General features: G+C 44.7%; 1 protein-coding gene across 1 annotated transcript; it reads right to left on the reverse strand.

Moving 5' to 3' along the window:
* Positions 1-6,605: 6,605 nt before the first annotated feature.
* Positions 6,606-19,830, reverse strand: ube2z (ubiquitin-conjugating enzyme E2Z). Its single transcript, XM_061711174.1, is given in 8 exon segments — positions 6,606-8,008; positions 9,265-9,355; positions 9,446-9,558; positions 11,317-11,428; positions 11,501-11,688; positions 15,548-15,620; positions 19,176-19,283; positions 19,285-19,830. Coding segments are annotated over 8 exon segments (930 nt in total). The 5' UTR covers positions 19,347-19,830; the 3' UTR covers positions 6,606-7,825.
* Between the last annotated feature and the right edge of the window lie 3,421 nt (positions 19,831-23,251).

A 23,251-nucleotide genomic window follows, 5' to 3' on the forward strand; every position in this document is an offset into this window, starting at 1 on the left:
GATTGGTTGAAGAGACTACTTGACCCTCCATCAACCCGTCTCCGGCTTGGTAAGGCAGGTCATCGGGTGTGCGTTTGTGTCTCTCACAATCTGAACCAAAGAAGCCCAAAATTAATTTTTCTTTAAAGTTAATCATCAATTTTTGGTTAGTTGCCAGATCTATTTTAGTCCTTTTTATATACATGTATTTGATATCAGATTTTTAGTCAAGAAAATCTTTCTCTCTATCTCATTTTCATTTCCTCTCATCTTCTCTGATGTTAGTCTAAAGATCCTATAATCACCTCATTAAGTTCTCCTCCATATGTACTTACATGCTTGTATGTATATATACATGTATGTATATATATGTATATATATATATATATATATATATATATATATATATATATATATATATATATATATATATATATATATATATATATATATATATATATATATATATATATATATATATATATATATATATATAACCACATTTATCGGTCTGCTTATTTGAACTTGTAATACATTTTCCTTAAATTGATCCATTGTGTTGTTTATTTGATGTACTGAGACCAATCCCCATTACAACCTATTTTCAGATGAAGGATTGATAAATACAATTTATTTTTCCTTTGTAATCAAAGTTCGTGCCCCAGCGAGTTTATTAAGTTAAGTAGGAATGCTACAGCAATGTCCTAAAAATCTCAGATTTGCTTTGCGTGATCAGTCAGTCCCCACGAAGAGACCCATATGATCATTTTTGCTCATATCTGTAGCACCACTTTGTGGTGAAAGGCAGAAACTACCACATACATGTTTAGAGTTTCAGAGTCACGATCAAGTAAAATAACGCATACAATGTGGAAATGCCCACATGTGGAGTTTTTCTGGTCTCGTGTAGCATCCCGGATGGGTGATATAATCGGAACCAGTATACCTTGTAATCCAATTATGTTGTTTTTAAACGATGACTCCCATCTATCACTGACTTTTGTTTTTAGGCTTGACAGCCGCAAAGAAAAAGTTGATAATGAGGTGGAAACCCCCACTCTTACTCCATATCTCCCAGTGGATTCATGCTGTACGACATCCTGACCTTAGAACTTTCTACTGCCCGTTCTAACGGGGCCAAAGCAGAAAATGTTGAGGGTCTGTCTAAGGCAATTGAGAAAGTTAGAACTATGTACATAAAATACAATTGTAAGGAATGAAAGGAGGTAGTGACCTCCTAAATTCTTCCTCATTCTGCTGCCCTGTATGTCATTGAATGAGAAAGAAAAGAAGGTTTTTGCAGGTTTTTTTTAATATCTTATATTATACTGTAGGTATTATACATTTTTCCTTCTTTCTTTTCTCCTATGTTTAGATACCACAGATTCTATAAGCCAGCAAGGGGAGGAGCAGGGGAGGTAGGGGTGGGGAAACAGCCCAGTTATACAACAATGTAAAGAAATGTATGACTGCGTATGAATATAATTTTTGTAACTATGTATATATGATTTATTGTTGGTATGCTGTTGAAGGGTTGGTAAAAAGCTCAATAAAAAAACTTGATCACAAAAAAAAAGTAAAATAAGAGCTGTGGTGTTGATTAATATGATCAGAGATCATAACTCCAGAACATGCTGTACACTGCAAAAACTCAAAATCTTACCAGGAATATTTGTCTTATTTCTAGTTAAAATGTCTCATTTTTAGTCAAAAAATCTCATTACACTTAAAACAAGAGTCATCACCAGAAAAATAACTTGTTATTTGACTATTTTCTTTTTTTTTTTACCTTGTCTGCACACATATTAATGATTGATATCATGTAGGTAAAAACCAAAGGCATATATATGTGCATTATTGCTATATTTAATATATATACATATAAACATACGCATACACATACACACATAAATATATACATACAAACCCAGTGATTTTTTTGATTTTTTTTTGTGGGGGGGTTGGGGGTGGGGGGTGGGGGGTTGACATCCACTGCCAATCCAGGAAGTAGGAACACACGGAGGCACCAGCCCCCGGGTCTGGCACTCAGAAGGCGCGCCGATTTTTTCCAGTGGCCAACCGCGGTACTGCAACCAAAAATCCCATGCGGCCCAGAAAGCTTTTTTCCCATAGACCGCAATAGTAAAAGAGAAGCCTCTAAAACTGTTCACAGGACACCTCCAGCTGTAATCACCGGCAATTACTAATCTTTGTATTCTATATTTTTAAGTCATGGACTTTATATCCGTCAAAAATGTTTTATAACGGCCAGAAAAGTCAAAGAAAAGTCTCTTTCTGGGCGTGACGTCACGGCTGACGTCACAGCCGTGTCCGTGCATTCCACGGATGTTTTATATTAATATATATTATATAATTATATTATATTAATACATTAATAATATATGTAATGCTATACATGTAATAATATACATTAATTAAGATATTATATTAATACATATTATATTAATACTCGCGTCATTGCCCCGGGGCATGATGGGAGGCCCCAGAGCATCATGGGAGGTGACTCAACTGCGCATGCTCTATGGGCCGCTGTATGCGGAAGTAAACCCGGAAGTCAGAGATTTTTTCGGCTTATGCGCTGGCTGAGCAGAATGCATTGAAATGAATGGGCGGCCATTTTTAGTCTCCAATCCAGTTTCTATAATACATCCATGGGAGGCACACGTCAAGCACTGGAAATCTGCAACAAAAACCACAAACAAAACAGAAAACCAATACGGAGCCGACCAAAACACAAGCAGCAATCAACCCAAATCACAGTCTAAGCTAAGCTACCGCTAACTAACCCCAAAAACTACAGAGACGGGAAGAAGCAGCCAGGGATCCCACGGCGGCGGACCGCGACCCAGACAATCCCCGGCCACCCGGTCCGGGCCGGACACGCGGCCAGGAGGCCCTCACCCTCCAGGCCAACGACCCCCACCCGGCGAGGGGCCAGCCTGCCCGGAGAGACAGAGCCGCCCCGGCCGCCGACGCGGGCATGTGCACCCGCCCCCACGAAAGTGGCCCTCCAAGACCAGAGGGGCGCCCCGCCGTGGAGGCAGCGGGGGGGACCGGAGACGGGCCTGGAGAGAAGGAACCCCCCAACAGGGCGACACCCACGCGGGCCCGACAACGGAGGGCCCCAGACCCAGGCATCCCATTCATTCATCCATTCACCTATCTGATATCTATACTAATAATAATATGATATACTATAATAATAATAATAATAATAATAATAATAATAATAATAATAGTAATAACCTTCTTTGTATGACATAATAATATTAATAAATTATTAAATTTTGTTGTCCTGCCAATGGAAGCCCAAATCCTCCATGGCAGGACCCTTCCATACCGCATTCTCACCGACACAGACGCACATTCACGCACCGTTTCCCCCTCCCCGGGGGGGTCCAGCACCGCCAGAAGGCACCCCAGGCTGCACGGCGAGCCCCGCCAGGCCCGGGCGTCGCGACCCACCTGTCCCAGGCCGGCGAGGGAGCGTGGGTGATGTGGGACCCCCTCCCACCCCTGGTGTTGAGTGCATGTGATTAATGCCATAAAAACAGGGAGGGGGAGGACAAGGTATCAATTTGACACCGACCCCCCCCCCCCTGCCGAATTAAATGTCCTTGTCAAATGTATTTAATAAGTGTTGAATGTGCAGTATCTACAGTGCTGTTAAAACCGCGAAGCGGGGAGTGCCGGACCTCGCGGGACAATGCCCCCCATGACCCGGACCCCCCGCCCCTTCTCCTATGTGCGTATGCATCGTGTAAGGGGGGGAAGGAGGGGGAGCAGAGGCCGAAGCCAGGAGGCAGGACCAGCAGAGCCGGCCCTGATAAGACACCCACGTTCCCCCACCAGCCATCCAGTTGACGGGGGCCGGCCCTCCGAGCCGGGCCAGGGCCCCAACGTACCTCCGCGGCGCCCCCGGTGCCGCCGGAGCCCCCAGACGGAGGGGGAACCCTCCGTCTTTGATTATTTGACCATTTTCACCTGTTTCAAGTAAATTTTTACTTGAAATAAATAGAAAAATCTGTCAGTGGGACAAGATTTATCTTCTCATTACAAGCAAAAAAATCTTGTTCCACTGGCAGGTTTTTCTACTTATTTTAAATGAAAATCTACTTGAAACAGGTGAAAATTGTTCTTTTTTCCAGTGATGAGTCTTGTTTTAAGTGTAATGATATTTTCTGGACTAAAAATGAGACATTTTAACTAGAAATAAGACAAATATTCTTGTTAAGATTTTGAGTTTTTTCAGTGTGGCTCTGCTCCTACCCTGACAGAGCGGTTGCCACAGCAGAGTTGTGACGCCCACTCAAGAGTTGACAAGTGGATACCAGTCCTGACGCAACCCCACACTCGTGCGGAGAACAAGCACCTTCCTGGACGCCTTCCAACCGCACAAACCACTAGGGCACTCGAGCAGCTGAGTTCAATAGTGCAGAACGTGGACTTTTAAAACTGGACTGCTAACTACAATGTTTCTCTCTCATTTCTGTCACTTTTACATACGTTACTGCCAGTACTGGAGTTGAGGGGGGATGAGGGGGGATGGCATCCTCCCTGAAATAAAAACGGTCCAAATCATCCCCCCTGTAAAACTGCCATCCCTCCTTTCCATCCCTTATGTCATTTCATCAATGAATGTGGTTTTACTGCTATTTCAACATTTAGAGTCATCACCAGAAAAATAACTTATTTGACAATTTTCACCTGTTTCAAGTAAATTTTCACCTGAAATAAGTAGGAAAATCTGCCAGTGGAACAAGATTTATCTTCTCATTACAAGCAAAAAAATCTGGTTCCACTGGCAGATTTTTCTACTTATTTCAAGTGAAAATCTACTTGAAACAGGTGAAAATTGTTGTTTTTTCCAATGATGAGTCTTGTTTTAAGTGTAATGAGATTTTTTTTACTAAAATGAGACATTTTAACTAGAAATAAGACAAATATTCTTGTTAAGATTTTTAGTTTTTGCAGTGATCCATTTTACTTATCCTGTGAAGGACAGAGTCATATTGATAAGTTCAGAAAACTGTTCTTTATTGTTGTGTTGCCCATCACCATCTTTGTGGTCTCTTACAATAACTGACACGTGTTTGTCAGAGCAACTTCATTGGTTCTGACCGGGTCAGACTAAAACTTCAGCTGCAGGTTTCAGGTTTCTCAGATGCTTTTTTTTGTCTCTTGCATGAAAGAATCAAACAGTCGACGAAAATCAGGATTCAGAGACGGTTTATTCTGACGTATCTGTACAACACAAACATGTTGAAGATCTGGAGAATTGTGTCTGACTCATCCAGACTTCACAAAGCCACCAGAACCACAAAAAACCTGTCCAACTCCACAACCTGACATGGAATGAGCTTCTGTATCACTTCTACATGTGACAGCCGTATGGATGATGCTGCTATGAGCAGGAACTCTGGGGAAACACTGAGGTGACAGGGATTCCACATCGGCCTGACTTCCTGTCTGCTGCGGTCCAAGTCCGACCCGGGAGAAAGCTGGACCCCATTGATCTGCAGGATCAATGTGAGTTATCATCTCCAACACTCTCTGATCATGATCAGTTCGGTGATGATGGCTAAAGAGGACGTTCAGAGAAATAGATGATAATTGCATCATGTTTTCAGTGATGAGTTCCAAACATTTGGGGAATCAGTGTATGAATCTGGAGCAGAAAATAAACTACTGACCTTTTTGCAGAATCTGCTGGTCAGTTTTGATTAATCAATATTAGTATCAATAAGTCTGATTTTTTTTTGGTTATTTTTTTATTAAATCACGTCAGTAGACATCAGAAACCCAACTTTTGTCTGGCTAGTAAACGCATCGTAATGTAATTACCAGGAAATTAGTTGGAGCTGAAAGTTTCTGACAAAATGATTCAAACAAAATCCTGCTACTGAGCGCGCTCGGTCTGATCCCGGGTTCCGATCCCAGACCCCCGGGTCTGAGTGTGCATAGATGAGCTGATGATTTCAGAAACTGTCCCTGCAGGAATCAAACATCTGCTGCAGAAACGGGCTTCGACAAGACCAGAAAAACAGCACATTTAATACTCAAATCTAAGGCTACATCCAGATAAGTACCATTTCTTTTTTTTTTTAAGTAAAACCTTTGTTGCAGTCTGACAGAACTCTGGTCCATTTGGTCCTCAAAAACAGAAAACTGAACCGTGGCAGCTCCTGTTTGGGTTAACACTCAAGCTGCTGGGGTCCAAAGACCAGAATCAGAACTGAGATTCTCCACAGATGAAGACATTTGTGCAGCTGCAAAAACCCTAAATCTTAACAAGAATATTTGTCTTATTTCTAGTTAAAATGTCTCATTTTTAGTCAAACAAATCTCATTACAATTAAAACAAGACTCATTACCAGAAAAATAACTTGTTATTTGACAATTTTCACTGTTTCAAGTAAATTTTCACTTAAAATAAGTAGAAAGATCTGCCAGTGGAACAAGATTTCTTTGCTTGTAATGAGAAGATAAATCTTGTTCTACTGGCAGATTTTTCTACTTATTTCAAGTGAAAATTTACTTGAAACAGGTGGAAATTGTCAAATAAGTTATTTTTCTGGTAATGGCTCTTGTTTTAAGTGTAATGAGATTTTTTTTACTAAAAATGAGACATTTTAACTAGAAATAAGACAAATATTCTTGGTAAGATTTTGAGTTTTGCAGTGTACCCATGTCCAGATTTGGACTTCAAGGACTCTTCCCCAATTGGCTGAGCCCGGACCACACGATCATCACCAGAGGAGCTACATCCAGTTCTAACCCAGAGTTTGACACAGAAATAAGAAACTTGAAAGCCCTTGGGCTCCAACAGAGTTCTGCTGGTCTTCCTTTCATTTCTGGCGGTACTCATTAGGTCGGCATAAGCTACGTATCCAAGCTAAGACAGATAAATGTCCCGGCTGGTTCCAGGCTCGCCTGCTCCACCCATTTGCCCTTTTGTGATTTAAGCAGGGTTGGGCGGAGCCACTTCCTGTCAACCTGTCACCGTCCTGTAAAGAGACGCCAACCTGTAAGTGACGTCACTGCACATGAAACCAGAGTTGCCTTAACGACGGTATAATCGACATGGAGACGTGGAGATCTGAGCCTGATATCAGCTGTTCTGCAGCTAAAATAGCTATTTATTAAACTGTAATAAACCTGGAAGTGTTTCCGGTAAGACCTGCAGATGTTCAGAATGGTGAGGTCGTTGTTACCGCAGCAGCGACTGTGCTGCTGCTGGCAGTGTTCATGTTCCAGCCCAGACCTCCAGGAGGGTCAGACCTCCACCCCGGAGGTATGACCCTCCTGGAGGTCTGGGGGGAGGAGGAAGACCAGTGGTCTGTCTGCTTGTTTGGTGACAGAAGCAGCAGGTTCCAACACGTTCACTGCAGTCTAATACTTGAGCTGTGTGGTACAGAATCGTCCTCAGAAACTGGTCTGGTGTCCAGGTCCAGACTCAGACTGGTTAGTCCAACTGAAATCCTTGTTCAAATGTCTGTTAGATTTCAAGCCAGAATCCCTGCATCCTGCCACCGTTCCTCAGGAAACCCCTATCCCTCATGTTCAGGTCTGTTGGGACGGGACAGAACCTCCTCCGTCGTCCCGTTTCGTGTCCAAGAGTTCAGTTTTAATCCTCTAGTAACTGCAGCTTCATCTCGTCTGGAAACCAACCTAAATACACAAATAAAATGGGTCAGATTCACCAGGATCTGACGAGTGAATCCAGACCGCAGAACCTCTTTTGTTCATCTGAAGCAGGAAGATCAGCAGCAGGAGGAGATAAACTGGAGGTTCTGGGCCCGGCTCTGAGCCCAGCACCGTCTGGTCAGGGCTGGGAGCTGCCCTGACTGTCCGGGTCCGTCTCCGAGGAGCTGGTGTCCGAGTCTGTGTCGTCCTGGTTCTGCTCGTCCTCCGCCAGGTTCTTCTCCCGGATCCGTCTGTGGGTGGCGCTGAGGCGAGCCAGCAGGCCCTGGTAGTCGAAACGCCCCCGCTTCTCCCCAAACGGGTCCTGGGGAGAGAAAACCATCTGGGTTAAACCTTCAGAGAAGAACTGAGGTCACACAGCAACGTCTGTGTCCTGCAGGACATTGGTCCTGCAGTTCCTCTACTGACCACTAGGATCTGGGCTTGACTGAGGTAAAGGGGACCTATTCTGAAAAACAGGATTTTTCCTGCTTTAACATATATAAAGTGGTCTCCCCTCAGCCTGCCAACTCAGAGAAGGAGGAAAGAAACCAAATTCTGCAGTGTCTGTACAGCCGCCTGGATGAGCCGTCCAGTGTGATGTGGATCTACGAGACAATAAGATTCTGCGCATTTTCGTTACGTAACCAAAATGCAAACCACGCCCACAACTATAAAACTGTGTAACTGCATGAGCGTCCGACTATCGTAGCACTGCGTGACATCGTCTCTCTGTCCATCTCCCTCCAGCAGCTGCCACTTTATTGAGGTTTTTGTAGTGAAATGAGCAGGAATCATAGAGATAACTTCTCATTTCAACTAACTGGATCAGCCGTTCCTCATCCATGACCGTTTCTTACAGCGCTTTCAACCGGCTTTCAACGCGAGCGGCAGGAAGAAAATAGAAGCAGGGCGTCCGACAAATGTTCAGCTCAAAACGGCGCTGCGTCGCTGTGGCCAGTTAGGACAGTCCAATAGAAAATAAAGCAATGGAATTGATTTAGTCGCTGACGCTCGCTCGCATCGCATGCAGTTATGACACGGTGTAAAGGCTGATTTATGGTTCCGTGTTACACCGACGCAGACCCTACGCCGTAGGCTCTGCGTCGGTGTAACGCGGAACCACAAATCAGCTTTTATTCTGGCGAGATCTGAAAAGATTTCGCAACAAATGTGGGGTGTTGTTATTCACATGTTTAGTTTGGTTTAGGTTTTATGTTGGATGTCCTTCCTGACACAAGCCTATGAACGGATCTGTGCCGGGGACGTCCTGACGCTGCATGTTGTTCATCTCAGGTTGCATTCGTCAAACACTGCCGACTGTATTATGTTTGTACACAAAAAAAAATGAACTGCCGTCAAATTCACAATGAGTTTTTCATGAAATGGTGAAATGTGACTTCAGCATTTGATACGACAGCTGTGTTTATGAGGTTTGTAAACCATAGCATCTCTTTCTATTTACATTGTACACAGAGTTGTACCTTTTTGTGAGCAGTGTTTGAAACTAAACACGTGTTAAAGGACATGTTGAAGACTAGTTTAAATGGACAGGAAAGGATAAAAAGTGAAGCGAGTCACCTGCATGTTCTGACCCTGCAGGTGCAGACGTTCCTTACACACTCCCTCGTAGAAATCGTAATATTCCAGGAAGGATTTCTCCATCACACTCCTGAAACACACACGTGCACGCTGATGAGCAGGAGCACGGGAAGAGAGGACAGGAAACAACAGAAGGGAGAAGGAGGACAGGTTATCTGACCACAGAGCTTCAGGGCAGGGGACCTTTCCCTCCAGCATGTCGCACACCGCCACCCTCATGGTCTCATGGCGGATACACTCGTTGTAGTTCTTGCTGTCTCCTGGGTGGCGCTCCTGCAGACACAGATCACAGTTACAGTTACAGTTACAGCACAGGTGATAGTAGGAACACCTGACCACTCCCAGGTAAGGTACCGGCTCCCAGGGGGTTCCTTTGTGCCCCCTATCCAGAAACACCATGCTAGGTGACTTTCTATACCAATGCATGCGAAGGTGCACAGTTGTTGGTCTGAATGATTAAGGGCCAGTCCCAATCCCCCCCCTAGTCCTACTTTTCATTCCTAGCCCTAAATTTTGCGCGTTCCCGTGAGGGTAGTGGTGTCCCAATTCCTCTTTGCATGTAGGGCTAGTGGAGAAAACGAGGGCTAGTGTGTATCAATCTAACCCTTCACAGCGAGGGATTTTAGATGCTGACTCACCGACCGAGGGCCAGAGAAATTTACCAGAATGCTTTACGTCATCATTTGCAGACTGAATCAAACAAAAAAAACATAGCTGACAAGTATTTTTAGTGAATAAAATCAATATTTTGAGTTAGTTTCTGCATAAAAATGCGTTTTGATTACATTTCTAGCGAGAAATATATATTTTACTTTCATAATATTCACTCAGTGTCATGTCAGTCATCTTCTCCCGCTTTATCCGTTCCCGGGTCGCGGGGGCAGCAGCCTCAGCAGGGATGCCCAGACTTCCCTCACCCCAGACACCTCCTCCAGCTCTTCCGGGGGGAGTCCGAGGCGTTCCCAGGCCAGCCGAGAGACATAGTCTCTCCAGCGTGTCCTGGGTCTTCCCCGGGGTCTCCTCCCGGTGGGACATGCCTGGAACACCTCCCTAGGGAGGCGTCCAGGAGGATCTGGTACAGATGCCCAAGCCACCTCAGCTGACTCCTCTCAATGTGGAGGAGTAGCGGCTCGACTCCGAGCTCCCCCCGGGTGACCAAACTCCTCACCCTATCTCTAAGGGAGCGTCCAGCCGCCCTGCGGAGGAAACTCATCTCGGCCGCTGAGTGAATAATATTCACTCAGTGAATGTACATAATCACTCGCTTGCTCGTTGTTGCGAAGTCTTTTCAGATCTTGCCAGAATAAAGGCTGATTTATGGTTCCGCGTTACACCAACGCAGAGCCTACGGCAGGGGTCACCAACCCTGGTCCTCGAGGGCCGGTGTCCCTGCAGGTTTTAGATGTTTCCCTGCTTCATTGCACCATGATACAAGTGACTGTGTCATTAACAGAATTGTGCAGCCCTGGATGACAAGCTGATGACGATGATTAATTAGAATCAGGTGTGTTAAAGCAGGGAAACATCTAAAACATGCAGGACACCGGCCCTCGAGGACCAGGATTGGTGACCCCTGCCCTGCGGCGTAGGTTACGCAGCGTCGCTGCGCGTCACCGCGATTTAACGTAGAACCATAAATCGCCGGCGGCTCTTCTCATCTCCGAAAACATCGGAGCGAATTTCTTAACAGGCGTTATTTGGATAAACTGAGCCCAGGTTGGGGATCTTAACGGTTACATTTACGCCTGAAAAAATATTAAAACTTAATAAAGTGGCATATTAACAGCGCTACAGCTGAAATTAAAACAGCTTTTATCTCTGGGCTTCCTGATATGGTGTGACGTTTGTGCAAACGTAACTACGCAGTCGCTTACGTACCCGAACGTAAACCACACAGTGACGTAGCAAGTGGTGTCCCAATCCCTAGGGAACATTACAAGGACCCTACTCATTTTTAGGGCTAGTGGTAGAAAGTAGGGGGGGATTGGGACTGGCCCTTTGTCTCCGGCTCGGACCCTACGACAGCGTTACCTGCTCGAAGCCCGGCTCGTTGTGGTAGGGGTTCTCCGTCATCAGGGACTGGATGGATATGAGGACCGAGGAGATGCTCTGGGCTGGACTCCACGCCGGACCGGTCCATGTCCTGCAGACACAAGCAGCAGATCCAGAACCTGTCGGTGTAGCACATCCGGCTGGGAACGAGGCCCGCACTTACCCCAGGATGCTGAGGCAGACTTTGCCGTTGCGGTAGAAGTTGGGGTTGAAGCGGACCGTGTTGTGTCCCGTAGTGATGAGCTTCACCCGGGGAGGGTGGATGGGGTAGTCGGGGGGGCAGCGGAACAGGAAGAGGAAGAAACCGCCCTCGTACGGCGTGTCGAAGGGGCCCGTGATCAGGGCGTGGATCTGCAGCAGGACATAACCCAGAATGATGTGAGACGAACAGTGAACAACATTTACATGTAGTCGCAGCAGCAGGACGGCTGTCCAATCACGTCCTCAACGGGACATTAGTCATCTCTTTACTAGTGTTGAAAATGCCCGATCACTGCATTTTCAAAACATCGGTATCGGCCAAAAAAGTATCGGGACAAACCTAGTTATTAATGTTTTTAATATATATTAAATCGTTTTATATATTGTTGCATTTAACATCGTTTCCGGCCGGCGGCGTCACTTCCTTCCGCCAGCCGGAAGTGACGAAGTAAGCGAAACTAACATGGTTTACATGTTTGAATTGTGACATTTTATATCTGTTCATGTTGCATTAAGCCGCTGCTATTCATTTCATCCATTCAGAATGTTGCACTAAGGTTAACCCAAAACGTATTTTAATTTGTGAGTGACTTTTAGTTTGTGAGTTTGACTGGATGTCATTCAACTACCTCTTTTGAAGTTAAATTTATTTATTTTTGTTATTGCACTATTCTGCACTTTTTGTTTTAGTTTACAATTTCATGTTTTTACATTTTGTGATAAGCTTTGTTGAAATATATATCCATGTTGTTCTCCAAAGGACAATAAAAGAAACTTGGGTTAATTTGAGTTTTAGTCCTTTTTTTCCATTGCAAAAATGTATCTGATCGGGAAAAAGTATCGGAAATGTATCGGGAGCCAAAAAAAAAAAGTGATCCCATCGGGAAAAATCGTGATGGGCAGATATTCAAACTCAAGTGATCGGGAGTTAACAAATCCTGATCAGGACAACCCTACTCTTTACGCATAAGAAAACTGGAAACACTGGAGCAGCTTTTGGGTCTCTGAATGTTTCAGAGCAGCAGCACCAAGCCTGAGGACTTTATACCATCATCACCATCGTTCTCTTATCTTCCATGGCGGCAAGTCGCCGTCCTGACAAGGAGGAATCCAGAGAAGACCTACAGGACTGTTGTTACTCTGCAGGTTTCAGTGGTTTAAAGTCAACTCCAGCTCCTTCTCCCTGCCTGGAGCAGCAGAACTTTAGCCCGTTTTCAGTCTGCATGGGCGGCCGCCTGTGTAATTTACACAGCAATCATCTTAAAAGGACCTATAAAGACACGTACTGGACGGAGGCTGAACGTGACTCAAGTCTGAGTTCCAGTAGGATAGCTAAACAGACCTTTCATAAACAAGCCGTCTGATCCAGAACCGGCACCGAGGCGGCCAGTCGGGCCTCTAGTGCATCACCAATGTCTGTGGTCGGCCCGCTCGTTTTTTTTTTACCAAAACAGAAGTTTGGTGCAGGTTATGCAGCTGGAAAGGTAGTGAAGAACACGCGGTCGGAGGACCTGTACCTTCCCGGGAGATTCCAGGAGGAGCAGCGGCCCCTGATTCCAGCTCCCGGAGGACAGTTCTACGTGTTTTACATATTTCCTGCTCCAACACACCGGATCAGATAAATCCATCAGGATCACACTTGTGCAGACGTTGTAGATGAGCTGATGGTGATCGGTTCATCTGAAGCGTTTGACCATAAACAACTGCCTGCCCCTCAGAAACCATATCAGTTACCAGTAGGGCTGCAACGATTCGTCAACGTTGTCGACAAAAATCGATAATCAAAATTGTCGACAATGAATTCCATTGTCGACAATTGTTGCCAGACGTGTTTTTCCAACGGAGTGAGGCGTCTCACTTCAATACAATCTCTGCTGAGAGTCGTGCAGCACGATAGCGTCTCAGCAGCTGCGGGTAATAAAACTTCAAAAGTTTGGAAGCATTTTAGCCTCGATACGGCGAATAAAGAGACCTTGCTTTTCACGGGAGCACGTCGGTAATGCATTTGAAGAGAAAGCACGTCGGAGTGTTGAACGAAACGGACTCGCCTTGGTAAGATATTAAAGGTGACCTATTATGAAAAACAGGTTTTTTCTTGTTTTAACATATATAAAGTGGTCTCCCCTCACCCTGCCAGCACAGGGGAGACAAAATACCATGAAATTCTGCAGGGTCTCTGACCCCCGCCGGACAGAGTCCCCCAGTGTCACGTGGTTTTTTTTGAGCCGATTAGAATCTGCTCCCGTCGTGACGTCACGACGGGAGCAGGTTTCTAGAGGTTCAGCCTCCGCTGCTGAAACCACGCCCACAACCAGCTCTCTCCGCTGCTGGAGCGGTCCTTCCTTCAGCCAGTCGGACACGGCGCCGCGGCGGAGCGGATCCGGTTAAATCATCCAGGTTCCCGGGTGGTTTGAGAGCTGGGTCTTCGGGGGTCTGTCCCAGGCTGGACCAGTTTCACCCTACGAGATTTTCAGCGAAATCTGTCGGTTTGATCCCCGGTAACGGGCGATGCGCCCCGGAGCCACGCCGGGCACCCAGCTCGGCTCCGCGGAGCGCCGCGGAGCCGAGCTGGGCGCCCGGCGTGGCTCCGGGGCCAGCGTTCAGCATCCGCCGGGCAGATCCGGCTGAAATAGTGCATAAATGTTATTTATATACAACTCATATTTTATTTTTCTAACAATAAAGTTTCCATTTGTGAAAATTCAGTGTTGTGATAATTTACAGGCCCGGGCTGCTCTGGCGGAGAGAGGTTTATGCTCCTCCCCTGCTACACGTCATTCAGGGAGCCAATCAGCACACAGCCTCATTATCATACCCCCCCCTTCCCTAAAAATGAGGCGCAGAAAAAGAGGTTAGAAGCGGTAAAACTAGTGACAGGGCCCACAGGCTGGATTTATGATTTATGTAGAAAAAACAAGCTTTAGATTGTTTTTAAGACATTCAAGGCCTGTTTAAAATATACATTAAATGCCATAATAGGTCACCTTTAAGCCTATTTTCATTTGTTAAATTAATTTGTTTCATTCGTTAACTTTGTTTATTTCATGTTATTTATTAGTGTTATTTGAGCCACTCACAGCTACTCTCGTTGCTATAACCTCAATCACATAATTGATGCTGCGCGAAAGGCGTAAAAAGCTTGTGCGACGATGATAATGATGGATTTGCATCTAACTTTGGGTCAGGTGACCTATGAACTCTCAATTATCCATCAAACTCCACAATGATCATGTTAACATTAAATCAGATAGATTTGTCTGGACATTTCAATGCATCTCTATTATTGTGCGCTGTGCGGGCAGGAATTCTCAGAGTTTAGCAGATGCGGGCGGGAGCAGGATGAAGAAAACAGTCCCGCTATATTAGGGCTCTAGTGCCCATCTTTCTTGTGTTTATTATCATTACCCACATAATTAAAAGGAGCATGAGGCTCCTTTTAAGAAATGAGACTCTCTAGCGCCACCATTCGCCACGACGGCCGTCGGGGGTACTGCAGCCAACAGTGAAGCCGGCACGGGAGAACGGGGAGAACGGGGAGAACGTGCATGCAGCGTCATGTGACGTCACATCCGCAGCCCAGCGCGGGAAAAGCGGCCCCAGCCTTGCAGCACATTTTGCAGCACACAGCCTGTTCAAGGCAACGGACAGATATACTAGAGGGCTCATTCTTTTTGGTTTGGAACGCTTCATCTGACATTATTACTAGAAAAATTAAAACGTATACAATTTTTTTTTATAAATCCAGCCTCAAGCTCCTTTAAAGAAACCGCATACTAAATTTAAAAAAATTACCAATTATTCGACTAATCGTAGTCGACTAATCGTTTCAATAGTCGATGACTAGTCGACTATTAAAATAGTCGTTAGTTGCAGCCCTAGTTACCAGGAGGTTCATATCTGAATCAGACACATTAAAAAGAACCCAACATTAAAAAGAAAAAAGGAGAAAAAAAATAGTTTTCCAGAGACTCCTGAAGAACATAAATGCTGACTGCTGATGGCGCTTTACCTTGGTCATGTCTTGAGGATCAGGAACCACAAACATCCCTGGTGGGGGCTCCTTGTAGATGGACATGATGTCCCTGCAGACACAGAGGGGGGAGATCAGCCTCCTGGAAGCAGGAAAACACTGGAAAACCTGAACTCTCTTCACAACTGTGTCCTGGACCCAGCTCTGTAAACTCACGGGTCCTGGTGCTCTCACCATCAGCGGTACTGCTGACGCCAGCACCAGGACCTGAACCACTCCAGTCACACGGGAGCTGGGCTCACTTGTTCGATGACAGACCAAACCAACTTTTTTACCTTTTTATATGCTGCAGTGAGCTGATTACTCTCAAAGCAGCTGAAGACATTTCATTCAGTCCTGAAGACTTAAGTCAAATTTTTAATTAGCAGAGGATGTTACAGTCTTATCTTTGTTTTTGCTGGTGTTTTTGTCTCTGCTTTTATAGAGGGTCTGCATTGACGTCACTTTCCCACTGGACCAGCCCCCTTAAGGTGCGGGTATGCTTCTGCGTCACACACACGCAGAGCACACGGCACACCCGTGACGCCGTCACGAATCGTTCAGAGTTCTCCGTCTCTCCATTTGGTCGCGGTGCAGTACCCCCCGCGGCCACTAGTTAGCGATCTTTTTCTGAATGGTTTATCCGACTTTTTCCGGTCACAGTAAATCAAAGAAATAAGGACAACTATTGTGCAAAAAACAAAAACAAAAAAAATCACACATAAACGAAGAAAAAAGCCCTGGAAGTTCACTACTGCTTCAAACCGGAAATGCTTCGCTTTCAAACGAACCAATCACAGCCCCCTCTGTCTGCGTGTGGTCCGCGTCTCCTCGACGCGTAGTTACAATTTTCAGGAGGTGCACGTCACTGACGGCGCATGTGTCGGCGTGTCCTCTGCGTGTACAAAAACCACACGCCGTAGACACGGCGTCGTTTTGACGCAGAAGCATAATTCAGCCTTTACTCACACTGAGTGGCAAAAAACGGCTGCATCTAGTCAGGGAAACTGTGGAAAAGATGGGTAACAGCCGATTATCGGCTTAAATTAAAGGCAGTTGGACTTGACAGTGACCCGTATAGTATAGTACAGTTACCCCAAGAACCAGTGGTCCATGGACATTAATATTTGGTACAGTTACCCCAAGAACCAGTGGTCCATGGACATTAATATTTGGTACAGTTACCAAGAACCAGTGGTCCATGGACATTAATATTTGGCCACGAATCCAGTTTCCTGATATTTATATGTACATCATTTCTACGCCGGGGAAAATACACGAAGCAAAGCTTGAAGATACAAAAGTCTTGACGCTTGGTCCGACTTCAAGGCAGGATTTGTTGTAGAAATTAAAGTGATGAGGACACCGAACTTTATGATTTGACCGTTTAACGTTAGCTACCCAAAAATCCAACATTACCTGATACAAAATGGGAACCACAAATCCAAGTTTCGGTGCCTGGAATCCAGTTGTTTCTGTGAATTGCAGTGATCCATTTGTTTCTCTTAAGCTTATTTTTCATCAGTCTGTAAAACTATAACTATGATTTCTTGCTAAATCTATGAGTACAGTCGATCGCACAACAGCTCTTTCCCATTTTAGATGTTTTCCAGTTGCTCAAACTGAAAGTTTACGCTGACACTCAGTCTTTCTGACACTCAGTCTTTCTGACACTAAGTGGGCGTAACCCGCTGTGAAGTCACATCTGTGACGTCATGCACATTCCCTCTATTGTCAATAACCTTATGACTTCTATCTATGAAGACTTCTGTATAAATAACCATTTATGGAACATTAAAACAAATTAAATGAAACCGCGTTAGAAAATCAAGACTGAACCAAAAATGACTCAACTTCCTGCAGACATCATTTTGGTCGTTGCATGTTTCGCCTCCTTAAGACCAAACTTTATCCGTTGTCTTTACGGTGCATTCAAGTGCTCTTCGGGAGGGTCGGGGTGTGGAGTTAACAGCAGGAATTTCAGATAAATCTACATTAGGACCGAGCCCTTCATCACTTCCAAGTTTAATCAAACTTGAACTCAGACTTCATTTCCTTGTTTTGATGAGACTCGTTTTCATTGTTGTTCCATCGCTGCCGTGTTTTACTTTCACTTCATCCGCCTGTTGTTTCATGGAAGTATCTCTGAAATAAAAGCCTCTTGTTTTTAATGAATCAACATTAGCGCTTTTCCTCAACCCAGTCAAATGGTTTAGTTTCCTAAACCTCACCACCCAACTGCAGAGAACCTGAGCTCTACTTTGTCTTTAAGCTCGTACATTTTCTGGTTAAACGTGAGCCGGAAACGCTGGAAACTCTAGAGTTGTTGGACAGAAACTCTGTGAGTTCTTCTGAATTTAATTTTTTTTTTTTTTTTTTTTTTTTACAGGTTTGTTTGAGAAAACCTCAACCTCTCTCTTTGACACATTCAGTCAGGAACCTGTGTCTTTGAAACAAAACAAGTTCACGATTTGTTGGTTCACGTACAAAGAACACCTCCCTTTTTAGTATAAATACGACTGGATCGATGACCACCATGTGCATTTCTCTCCCGCCTTTGTGGTTTGAAAGAAGTGTATATTCGGCCGGAAAACGTTGTGCATGATATAGTGGTGGGGCAAAAAAAAATAAAAAATCGAGCTGGAGGAAGTGTCTGGGGTGAAGGAAGTCTGGGCATCCCTGCTGAGGCTGCTGCCCCGCGACCCGGGAACAGATAAGCGGAAGAAGATGAGATGAGAATATATTGTTGCGCTCTCTGTCGCAATAGATAATCGATAAACTGACGGCAAATATCGATATGGATAATGGATTTACACGGTTGTCACTGCACTATTGTTCATGCACTTTAATCTGTCCAGCTGTACAGTGTTTACATTTACAAGACTAGGAGGCAGTGAGGAAATATACAAATGCACTTTCTTTGTACATTGTATGAAGTTTTAGCATTGAATAAATGCATAACTACAGACGTTTTCCTTTTTATGGGTATTTTTTCTTTTTCAGTCCCATATATCGTGATATATTGTTGATGAAATTTCTTACAATATATGGAATATGGTAGATATCGTGTATGGTGATATTATCGTATCGCGGGCCACATATCGCCACAGTATTGAATGGTGAGTTACCGGTATCGTCCCACCCCTATTCCTAACCCTGGTCAGGTGTTGTGCTTCCTAAACCTAACCTAACCCGTGCAGGAACCTGGACCTGCCCCGGTGGTGTCTCAGCTTATCCTGATCCAGTTCCTGGTGAGCTGCAGCTGTCCGGGGCTGGAGAGGTCTCGGACAAAACTTGATGGGACTTTTGAGAACTTTCCGTTTAATTTTCGCTGTTTTTTCCTGAGCTTGTTTCCCAGAAAATGAACCGGTAATCGGGCCTGGGGCCTGGGGGGGTGTGTTACCTCTTGATCCTGAGGATGCCCTGCTGACCCTGTAACTGTAATTGGACCTGTAAGTGGACCTGTAACCGGGTCTGGTTTACCTCTTGATCCTCAGGATGCACTGCTGACCCTGTAACTGTAACTGAACCTGTAACCGGGTCTGGGCCCTGGTGTGTTACCTCTTGATCCTGAGGATGCACTGCTGACCCTGTAATGGACCTGTAACCGGGTCTGGGTATGGTTTACCTCTTGATCCTGAGGATGCACTGCTGCGAGGCCTTCTCGTTGTCCCAGTCGGTGCTGAGGGTGGGGTCCCAGGACGTGGCGTGGATCTGGGACAGCAGGCCTCCCCCCCGCCACCCCCAGCCCCGGGGCGGGCAGCGGGGGGCCCGGGCCCCCGGTGGACATGGAGGCCATGACGGCGCTCAGGCTGCTGTGGGGGGCGGCGGGGGGGGACGGAGCTGCCGGGGCCGGTGGAGCTGGAGCTGCCAGCGGAACTGCTGCCGGCGGCGGCCGGGCCGTTGGCGCTGGAGCCGGGGCCGAGCCCCTGCAGCCCGCCGGGACAGTCTTCCCCGGAGATGTCCGCCATGGGGGTGGATCTAGTCGCTGTTACTGAAGCCGCCGGCCGTCCTCATGGACCGGGACCGGGGACCGGGGCTGTGGGTACTGGCTCTGCCGGCTCAGGCGGCGACGCGGCGGGGAGACGAGGCCCGGAGCCGGGGCCGCTTCACCCAACATACTGGACGTGTCGCCGACTAAACTCCTAACTGTTGGGCAGAACGAGTCCAGGCTGAGCCGCCGGTGGTCGGTACAGCGGGACGGTCTCGGTCTCGGTGCAGTCTCGGACCGACACACGGGAAACTTCCTGCTAACGTTGACGACGACGACACACGGGCTTCCGGCGAGGACTTTCAAAGTAAAACCAGCGACTTGACAGGTGTCCAGGTGATGGATTTTCAAAGTAAAACCAGCGACTTGACAGGTGTCCAGGTGATGGACTTTCAAAGTAAAAACCAGCGACTTTCACAGGTGGAGGGAGGCCGGTGTTCTGCCAATTTCTGCTCCCTGACGAGAAATGCTACTTTGTGGTTGTGCGCATGCGCACAGTCGATTTTCAAAGTTTGATTACCACGCTAAATTGATAATATGGGATGTTGAATATTTGATCCTTCAAAAATACACTACCCATGACATGAATCGCATTACACTTTGTGAACATTATACGATAAAGAGAAAAAAAAAACAATTCTATTGCTTTATTTGATATTCATTCAGTCATTCGCCTAACCAGGCAGGTCATAAGAACACGTTCTTATTTACAATAACGGCCTGGCAAGTGACAAGGACCACTTGGGGGGAAAGGAAGTGGGCTAGGGAGTAAAACACAGTAAAATTGTAGCTCTACAAAGGTAGAAAACCATTAGGGAGCATTTTTTGGCAAAGCAGCAGAATTCGGCAGAACACCGGTGTTCTACCAATCCTTGCTCCCTGCCGAGAAATGCTACTTTCTACGCATGCGCACAGCACATGAATCGCATTACACTTTGCAGAAATTGGCAGAACACCGGTGTTCTGCCAATTTAAAAAAAAATAAATAAATAAAGGTGATGGGGTCGGCCCTAGTCTTCCCGGGGCCTGTTCAGGGACTCCTTCTGGGTTCCTTGTGCGTTAAAACAGCAGACTGTATAATACAGCTTCAAATGTATTACCAAATCTATTAAGGATGTATTCTGACTGATAAAAAGTGTGGTCACAAGTTTATTTGTAATGTTTTTAATCCAGATTGTTCCATGATTTTTGCAGAAGGATAATTCGACAGGATTCTTGCACAGTAAATATAAACACATTAAACAAAGCGCATTCCAAATTTATTTAATGGTCTATTTTGCCTAAAGTTAAAGAAGTACATTTTAAAATTATGAATTATGAAGGTCTATCCTGTGGCAGAATTTCATAATAAAAGATTTAAATTTGAGGTAGATCAATGTTTCTTCTGCAAAAAGGATGAAGAAACACTGGATCATTTGTTTTATGAATGTCCTTTGTCTCATTGTTTCTGGACAGATATACACAAGTGGATATCTCTTAAAATTAATAATGTTCCACCTTTTTTTAATGAAGCCACATTATTTTCTGTTTCTGATATTATTAATATAATTTTGTTACTGGGTAAGTACCATATTCGTTGAACCAAATGGAGAAATTGTAAACCCTCCTTCCGGGGTTTTATTAACAATTTTAAGATTTTTTTTCACATGTCTCAAAAGACTAGAAAACGAAAATGCAAGTAAAATAAGTCTAGACATTGCTCTTTATTTATTATTCTAATTTAATAATTTCTCTCATTTTCTATGCTCCATTATGTGAATTTAAATGCTTAATTTATTCTGTTATTCATATGCACCTTTTAATTCTTAGAGCGCCTTGTTTTTTGTATTCCTTACAAGAACCCCCTATTTTATTTTGATTTTCCTTTCTTTCATATTGCATTAAAATTGATATTTGTCCATTATCCTCTTTGAGTTTGTATATTTTCAATAAAGTTTTGTTAAAAACAAACTGCAGCCTGCTGGATCAGTGTGGGGATGCAGAGCTGAGATTTATACCTGAAGCTTCATTTCAAGCTGCGATGTCTGTATCTCGTCCACTGGTCATTGCTGTCACGCAGATAGACAGCTCACCACCAGCATTATGTATTTAAACTCTCATAATCTATAATTATATAATAAAATTACTGTACAGACTATTTTTATATCTTCACAGAACAATGAAAAAGCACAGTCATTTCTTTTGTTGCTGAATTTTTGCTCCCCAGTTTCAGAGGTGTATAGTAACGAAGTAGATGTACTTCCTTAAGTCATTTTTTTGAGGATTTGTACTTTACTTGCGTTTTTTTTTTAATCAGGACTTTTACTTTGATACATTTAAAAGTAAAAAAAATATACTCTTACTTCGTTACTTTGACATTTGCCACCTCGTTACAAATTAAAATAATCAAAGAATTATATTTTGCAAGAAAGACCACGTCATTCACCTGAAAGTGAAATAAAAAAAACAAGGGAAGGATCATTTTTGGTCGTGTTGCTTCTTTTCATGCGTACTATAAAATACTTTCAATTTTCAATTTTTTCAATTTTCAATTTTATTTATATAGCGTCTAATACAACAGAGTTGTCTCTAGACGCTTTACAGAGACCCATACCCAGAACATGACCCCCGAGCAGTTATTACATAAACAATGGCAGGTAAAAACTCCCCTATTGGGAGAAAAACCTTAAGCCAAACAGTGGCAAGGAAAAACTCCCCTTTAGGAGGGAAGAAACCTTGAGCAGGACCAGGCTCATCAGGGGGGACCCTCCTGCCGAGGGCCAGACTGGTGGGTCAGGGATGGCAACAGCACAGCAGGCAGGTGGAAGCAGCAACGGGATGACCGGGGGTGGGGACCGCAGGCCAGCACGCAGCTCCCGAAGCTCCGGCCCAATCAGCAAGTCCCAGGTTGGGGTGCAGGGTCAGGAAAAGACTTGTGCTCTGTAATGCAAGCTACAAGCCACCCACGGCCACCTGCAGGACAAAAGAGAGAAAAGGGAGGAGAAGGGGGGGGGGGGGGGGGGGGGGGGGGGGGACTTGTACTTTTACTTTTGATACTTGAGTATATTTTTTCACCAGATACTTTTGATACTTAGTACATTTAATGTGAGCTACTTTAAGACTTTTACTCAAGTAATTTTCTTATGGGTGACTAACTTTTACCAGTCTTTTTCAGTTATGGTATTTCTACTTTTAGTTCCTTTTTTCAAGTACTTTATACACCTCTGCCCAGTTTATAAAAGCAACTTAAAAAAGCTGTCAAATTAAGTCTCTTTTTTAACTCTTTGAAATTGTAATTCAACATAGTCTAAATGAAAAGGACTATGATGTAGATCATTTAAAGAAGCTGGATTCCATCAGTAATGAGATCTAGGGTCAGGGTGGCCAACGCTCTGGTTTTCACATCAGAAAGCAGTCAGCAGTGTTTAATTATGTTACGTAGCCATTATATACAGCTACGTAAACCGGTGTTTTTAACAACTATTGAGATTTTATTTCAATAAAAGCAACTTCTGCATCCTACCAAAAGCTAAATGGTTATGTACATTTATTTAAAGCTCATTTATCGCTGATCTCAGTCTTTTTTTCCCCCCCGAATTGAGTGCAATGCCTGATGGTCCAGACCAGGGGTCTTCAACCCTGGTCCTCGAGGGCCGGTGTCCCTGCAGGTTTTAGATGTTTCCCTGCTTCATTGCACCATGATACAAGTGACTGTGTCATTAACAGAATTGTGC

The sequence above is a fragment of the Cololabis saira genome, chromosome 21 (assembly GCF_033807715.1).
Source record: "Cololabis saira isolate AMF1-May2022 chromosome 21, fColSai1.1, whole genome shotgun sequence".
Lineage (NCBI taxonomy): Eukaryota > Metazoa > Chordata > Actinopteri > Beloniformes > Belonidae > Cololabis > Cololabis saira.